General features: G+C 46.6%; 1 protein-coding gene across 1 annotated transcript; it reads right to left on the bottom strand.

The window, feature by feature from the left end:
• Window positions 1–503: 503 nt before the first annotated feature.
• On the bottom strand, window positions 504–1,439 carry LOC123374303 (olfactory receptor 51G2-like). The gene has a single exon (XM_045024119.1). The coding sequence runs from the start codon at window positions 1,437–1,439 to the stop codon at window positions 504–506; it is 936 nt and encodes a 311-aa protein (XP_044880054.1).
• Between the last annotated feature and the right edge of the window lie 6,127 nt (window positions 1,440–7,566).

Here is a 7,566-nt window from a genome sequence, read left to right as displayed (position 1 = left end):
GGATTATGCAGCTCCCAGAGTGATCATTAAGGGCCAGAACTGTGACCACAGAACAGCTCTGCAGTTTTTTCATGACCTGTGGATGTTTAAATAGACACGGGACGGTGTGACAGGCCAGGTGTAATGAGAAACAACATTCACATCCCTTCTCTTTATTGACTGTATCAACAGGAATTCTGAGGTCGGAGTAGCCACTGATACTGCTCTTTATGGGCCAACATTCAACCAGTCCCTGGGCTCTCCACGAACACAGTGACTTTGTAAATGCCACTGCCTGCCTTGGTCTCCTTCCCCCAGTGCCCTGTCCTCCCTCAAAGCGGGTGGGAACAGCCCCACATCCATTGCTCCAGGTTTTACACCCCATCAGAACTTCTCTCTAAAGGGTGGAAATCAGTAGCTCGTGTAGTCTTAGACATAAGGGTCCAGGATGGAATAGGTAGCCATGGCTTGTTTTTCTTAACTCTTGTATCACCAACCTTGCAGATGGATGATGAGCTGACTAGTCATTTAACAAACACCTTGATTATCCTCGCACGAAGGTGTTTGCTTTTCATGCTGTACACAATTGGATTAATCAGGGGTGGGCCCAGTAGGTAGATGTAGCCGAGGAGAATTTGAAGCAAGGGAGAAGAGCTCTTCCAGAATCTGTGTATGACAGTCAGGCTGAACTCTGGCATGTAGAAGACCAGGACAGCGCAGAGGTGGGAGACGCAGGTGTTCAAGGCCCTGAGGCACTCCGCGTGGGATGTGATGCTCAGCACTGCTTTGAGGATCATCACATAAGAGAGGAAGATGAGCAGCGAGTCCAACCACACCGTTATGAGTGTAATAAATAAGCCATAGATGTTATTGACTGTGATGTCTGCACAAGCCAACTTCATGATGTCCTGGTGCAGGCAGTAGGAATGGGAGAGGACATTGGTTCGACAATATCGGAACCGTCTCAGGAGAAAGGGGAATGGTAATGCTACAGCCACCCCTCTTAGCACAAACAAAAACCCCATCTTGGCTATTCTCGGCAGGGTTAAGATTGAAGCATATCTCAGTGGGTTACAGATCGCAATGAAACGGTCAAAGGCCATCATCAAGAGCATGGAGGATTCAATTTTTGCAAGAAAGTGGATAAAGAACAGCTGGGTGAAACAAGCACTGAGGCTGATCTCCCTAGAGTTAAACAAGTATATGCCCAGTATCGTCGGTATGGTGGTTATCGATATGCCAAGGTCTGTGACAGCCAACATGGAAAGGAAAATGTACATGGGCTCATGGAGGCTTGGATCTGTTTTTATAATGAATAGAATGACTGAATTTCCTACTATTGAAATAAAATACACTAAGCAAAAGGGGATAGAGATCCAGAGATGGACGTCTTCCTGCCCAGGCATCCCGGTGAGAAGGAAAATGTCAGGGTTCAATTTGGTTTCGTTGACAGCTGACATAATGGACTGAGAAGGTCCTATGAGTTTTGAACTTTCCTTCCTGAAAGGAAAAAGAACAAGAGACTAGATGATATTTATAGAGACATCTTTCTGCTCTCAGTGCAATTCTAGAGACTCCCCGGAGCTCAAGGAAGATCAGCAAAAACATAGTTTGGGATTTACAGGACCAATAGGAAGATAGGCATTGCCAGACTGGATAAGACCTGTAGTCATTCTAGCCCAGTAGCCTGTAGCCAGTTCCACAAGCTTCAGAGGAAGGTGGAAGAATCATAGAATCATAGAACTGGAAGGAACCTCGAGAGGTCATCAAATCTAGTCCCCTGCACTCATGGCAGGACCAGCACCATCCAGTCTTGCCACAGGCAGCTATGAGATAACCTCTTCCCAGGAAAATTTCCCCCCTGACACCCACCAGTTAGACATATTTTGTGCTGTAAATCAGGAAGGTTTAGAGTCCTTCCAAGAGTTTTTCAATAAATCCTCACTACTTCAATTGGATTTTCTGGTAAGCCATATAAACACCCTGTGCCTCTTTGAATTTTTCTAAGCAACTGGTCTCATTGGTATCTTGTGGCTGCGAGCTCCACAGCCTATTTGAGCACTGTGTGATTTTGCAATTTGACCTTCCCACAGACACCCTTTTTGGCCCTCCATTTCTGAGTGTGGCCCATTGTATCATAATGTGTGTAAACACATGGCAAGTGCATTGTGAAAACGGTCATAGTATGTATCTATCCTGCATTGAAGCTATTTACGTGTTTCATTGCCTCATTATATATTTTCTTATGCTCCCCTGTCATGCACCTCTGCTCTACTCTTTACTGAAACACAGACCAGTGGTTTTATTCTCCAGGACTTTTTGGAAAGTCTTGCACAGGTATTACAAAATTGTTGAGTGCACGACCCTGCATTCCTGAATTCACAATCAAGCCAGACAATAAAATTGTTGACAATGCATTTGCTGATTAAATTTCCAGGAGAAAATAAGCCTGGTGCGATTGGGGAACTAGTAACTGCTATTCCCTGGGGTCTCTTCTTGCTCAGCCCAGAACATTATAGGGCCCAGAGCACACTGCATCTATCGAAATGGGAGCCTTTGAGAAATCCTGACGTGTGGCATTGGGGTTTTAATTCTCTGAGCTCGCTTTGAATGTCTGATTTCTGTGTAGCTGAAATTATTCACTGTGCAGCATGGGCAGAAGTAGGGGAGCAGGTCCCAAACGACCTAGCGCTGCCTGACCTCCAGCCCCGTCACTGCATCCTCTGCTGCTTCAGACAATATCTGCAAATGTGAACAACTCACAGCCTTTACCCTTCACTTCACATTGTAAAGATCGTGAAACCTGCCAACGTACCCAATTCCTGCTCGAAGGGGAGCCACTGACACCAGAGGTCTTCACCGTAAAGGACAAGGAACCGTCAGACAGGTTGCACAGGCAGCAGCCAGTATCTGTTCAGATAGGGAGGGAATTGACTTTATGAAGCATGTTTGCACATTCCCTTGGGGGCCACTTGGCCATCAGGGAATGTCTGCTGCTTGGTTAAGTGTGCACCAGCTTTAAACCCGTCACGGCCAATGGCAAACTGCTGGCGGCCAACCCACAGGGGATGCGTGGTGATGCTACCCCAATGGATTGCAGCACCAGCCCTGCTGCAGGCTCTATTCCTGGAATCCGGGTTTGTTGTCACTGTTCATATGGTTCCGATTAGTCACATGGCTACAAGTGGTAACAATGTCACAGCTTTGATCTTGCTGAAATAAAATTAATAAATAAGCGAATTAATAATAAAAATATTATTAATATAGGATCAGATTTCTCCTCAGTAGCCCCCTGTCCTGTATTACAAACTCAGGATGCAGGACAGGGAAGGGAGATTCCACAAGGCTCCGTACATGGAAATTTCCCTCGGATCATTCCAGGAGGAGAGGTCCCTTCCCTTCTTCCTGAGGAATGAAAAGCAGGAGCGAAGATCCAGGGATCCCCAAAGTTATGCACAGATCTCATTGACTCACTGGTAGCTAGGCCCATCTGGAGCAAGATGAAGCCCAGAAACTTAAGCCCATGCATCAGAGGCTTGGAGTGAGGCCTGAACCAAAGTAGCCACAACTTTGTTAATATAAAGCAAAGTGAAGCTGTGAGCAAGAGGCAGGCCCTGGTCACAGAATCTGGGAAGAACAGGGCTGATGTTGCAGAAACCCACATACCTAAGAGGTCCTAGGCACAAGCCTGTAAACACATTCCAGGGTGGAACAAGAACACCCTGATTCCAGCACTCTAGACAGGATCCTAAAGACAGGGTCAGGATGACAGGATGGATAGAGATGTTTTGATTGAACCAACATGCACAAGGTAATGGGTGGTACCTTGATATGTAGAAGGGTCGCACCTCAATACGTCAGGAGTGATGTGTAACTCGTTTGTATCTGTGTATAAAGATGTATCTCAGAGGGGCTGTCTTTGACCAGACTAAAGGGCAGTGGAAAGTCCTGCCACTGACGGAGATGAGTCCATTGTCAGGGGGCATTCATGTACTAGCAGAACTGTAGACGTCTGATCCGGGGAGCTAGAGACCGTGCTTCATTTGGCAATAAACCTGGCCAGGTGCCTTTGTACCTTATCTGAGTCTGTGGTCATTGAGGGTTCTCTCGGGGTCTGCTGTGCCAGCGACCTGCACAGAGCCAGGGCAGCACACAGGGAGCACATGCGCGCAGCCGTAGGCTGTCAACATTTGACAGAGCGGAGCACCACATTGGTGACGTCTGATGACACCAACCACCCAGAAAATCTGTGTCTCCACTCCTGCTGTAGGACCTGCTCCAGCTCTCTGCTAGCACAGGTTCATCAGAGATGTGCTACCAGGGCCTGTCATAGCAGCCACAGCCTGCAGGATCTGCTGAAGGGGCCTTGTACAGGGTGGAGGGGGCTGCACAGAGAGGGGAGGGCTGGTTAGAGTAGCTGATGGGCACAATACCCCAGCCACAGACTGGTTGGGAGGTTTCAAGCTTTCCATACCCAGAGTGCAGCCATAGACTCTGTCAGTGCAACCTTCATTTACATTATGAGGGAGAGGCAGATAAAAACCCCACAGTTTCTCTTGGGGATCCAGGCAGTTATAGCTGGGCAGCTTCATGGTAGCTGAGCTTTCAGAGAAAAATGATTCATTTTCTATGAAAACTCACCCCAGAAAATGGATGAGAAGGAAATATTTTAGTTTGGATCCAAATTTTTCATCAGGGGAAAAGCTTTCTGGTTTCCAGCACAGCTCTAGCTCAAACCATGAAGCTCTGTTCCTCATGCAACAGGATCACACCCTTAGGTGGCAGAACTTGCTCCCCATGAGCCCGCCACTCTCAGGAGCCCCTGAATGTCTACTAGGATGGCTATGATAACTCTGTAGCTGATTCATCCCCTGTCACCCATTACCAGCTTCTGGCAAACAGAGGCTAGGGACACCATCCCTATCAATCCTGGCTAATAGCCATTGATGGACCTCTCCTCCAGGAATTTATCTAGTTCTTTTTCGAAACCTGTTATGGTCTTGGTCTTTACAACATCCTCTGTCAAGGAGTTCCACAGGTTGACTATGGGTTGTGTGAAGAAATATTTCCTTTTGTTTGTTTTAAACCTGCTGCCTATTAATTTAATTTGGTGACCCCTAGTTCTTGTGTTATGAGAAGTAGTAAACAACACTTCCTTATCTACTTTCTCCACACTAGTCGTGATTTTATAGACCTCAATCATATCTCTCCTTAGCCATCTCTTTTCCAAGCTGAAAAGTCCCAGTCTTACTAATCTCTCCTCATACGGAAGCCGTTCCATATCCCTAATCATTTTTGTTGCTCTTTTCTGAACTTTTTCTAATTCCAACATATCTTTTTTGAGATGGGGTGACCACATCTGCACGCAGTTTTCAAGATGTGGGTATACCATGGATTTATATAGAGGCAATATGATATTTTCTGTCCTATTTTCTATCCCTTTCTTATTTATTCCCAGCATTCTGTTCACTTTTTTTACTGCCTCTGCACATTGAGTGGATGTTTTCAGAGAACTATCCACAATGACCCCGAGACCTCTTTCTTGAGTGGTAACAGCAAATTTAGACCCCATCATTTTATATGTGTAGTTGGGACTATGCTTTCCAATGTGCATTGCTTTGCATTTATCAACATTAAATTTCATCTGCCATTTTGTTGCCCAGTCACCCAATTTTGAGAGATCCTCTTGTAGCTCTTCGCAATCTGCCTGGGTCTTAAATATCTTTAGTAATTTTGTATCATCTGAAAATGTTGCCACCTCACTGTTTACCCCTTTTTCCAGATCATTTATGAACATGGTGAATAGGACTGGTCCCAGAACAGACCAATATGGGACACCACTATTTACCTCTCTCCATTCTGAAAACTGACCATTTATACCTACCCTTTTTTTCTTAACTTTTAAACTAGTTACCAACCCATGAGAGCACCTTCCCTCTTATCCCATGGCAGCTTACTTTGCTTAAGAGCCTTTGGTGAGGGACCTTGCCAAAGGCTTTCTGAAAATCTAAGTACACTATATCCACTGGATCCCCTTGGCCCACATGCTTGTTGACCCCCTCAAAGAATTCTAGTAGATTGGTGAGGCATGATTTCCCTTTACTAAAACCATGTTGACTCTTTCTCAACAAATTACGTTCATCTATATGTCTGACAATATTGTTCTTTATTATAGTTTCAGCCAGTTTTCCCGGTACTGAAGTCAGGCTTACAGGCCTGTAATTGCCAGGATCACCTATGGAGCCCTTTTTAAAAATTGGCATCACATTAGCTATCCTCCAGTCATCTGGTACAGAGGCTGATTTAAATGATAGGTTACATACCACAGTTAGTAGTTCTGCAATTTGATATTTGAGTTCCTTCAGAATCCCATCTGGCCCTGGTAACATATTGCTGTTTAATTTATCAGTTTGTTCCCAAACTCCTCTAATGACACCTCCATCTGGGACAGTTCCTCAGATCTGTCACCTAAAAAGAATGGCTCAGGTTTGGAAATCTCCCTCATATCCTCAGCCATGAAGACCGATGCAAAGAATTGATTTAGTCTTTCCACAACAGCATCATCTTACACGAATGATCCTTTAGCATTTCAGGCTGAGAGTAAGTCATTGCAAGGACCTTAGAGGGAAGGACATGGTGCCTGCAGGGCTGCCTCAGGCCCCAAGGGGGCACTCCGGGTAGCACTGATCCTCAGGGACTTGGTCAGAGTAGGCTGTGCTCTTTGAAGGTGTTATTGGGGAGAGGTCAGCCCAGCCCTCAGGCTGCTGTAAACTCCACTGAGGCAGGGGGAGAACAGGCCATCGAATAAAATCACTGTAACTGGCTCCTTGCCATCCCCATTCTCTGTAGCTCAGGGGGTGGGGGAGCTCTGCTGACACAGCAGGAAATCCAGCTGCGCCTGTCAGTGCTCAGATGGCAGGAAGGCCTTGTCCTGAGGTCTGGACACTGCTCTGCGACCCAAGACAGCTGAGTTTGAGTCCCTTGTCCTGTGTAACCGTGGGCAAGACCGTAGCTGTCTCTGAGCCTCTGCACAGGTGGGTAATAGCCCTGCCCTGCCTCACAGCAGTGTCAGGAGCATAAATACATTCCAGGTGCTCTGATTGTCTCAGAGCCTATGATCAAGGCTGTGTCAGGTTCCACAGAGCAATGTCCCTGACATTTGTCTATAAATGGCTGCTTACCACAGCCTCCTGTGACAGCTGCTTCTGGGAAACCCTGTGACTCCAGCACCTCGGTGTCTGTGGCAGATGTGGGGATGTTTGGGAAGACACTGAGGGGTAGGTAGTGGATCTCTGAGTGGAGTGTGGGAGTGTCACGAAAATGCTCGGAGTTTCAGCACAGTCACCAGACCAGTGTTTGTGAGCCAGTGAGGCTGAAAGTGTCTAACTGCCAAACAATGGAGCAACAGCCACAGGGGCCTCATCTTAGATGGTCTAGCTCGGAGAAATCAGTATGAGGGCAAATGTCAGCTTCACACCTTCACCCTGTAACATAGACACAGCTGAGTACTATGGTGACTCGCCCAGGCTCACACAGGTTTCAGCACAGGCTGCTTCCTCAAGAAAGGGGGCAAACAAATGGGAAGAT

This window comes from Mauremys mutica, chromosome 1 (genome assembly GCF_020497125.1).
Source record: "Mauremys mutica isolate MM-2020 ecotype Southern chromosome 1, ASM2049712v1, whole genome shotgun sequence".
Lineage (NCBI taxonomy): Eukaryota > Metazoa > Chordata > Testudines > Geoemydidae > Mauremys > Mauremys mutica.
Note: the sequence above shows the minus strand (reverse complement) of the source record. Positions and strands in the feature narration are given on the sequence as shown.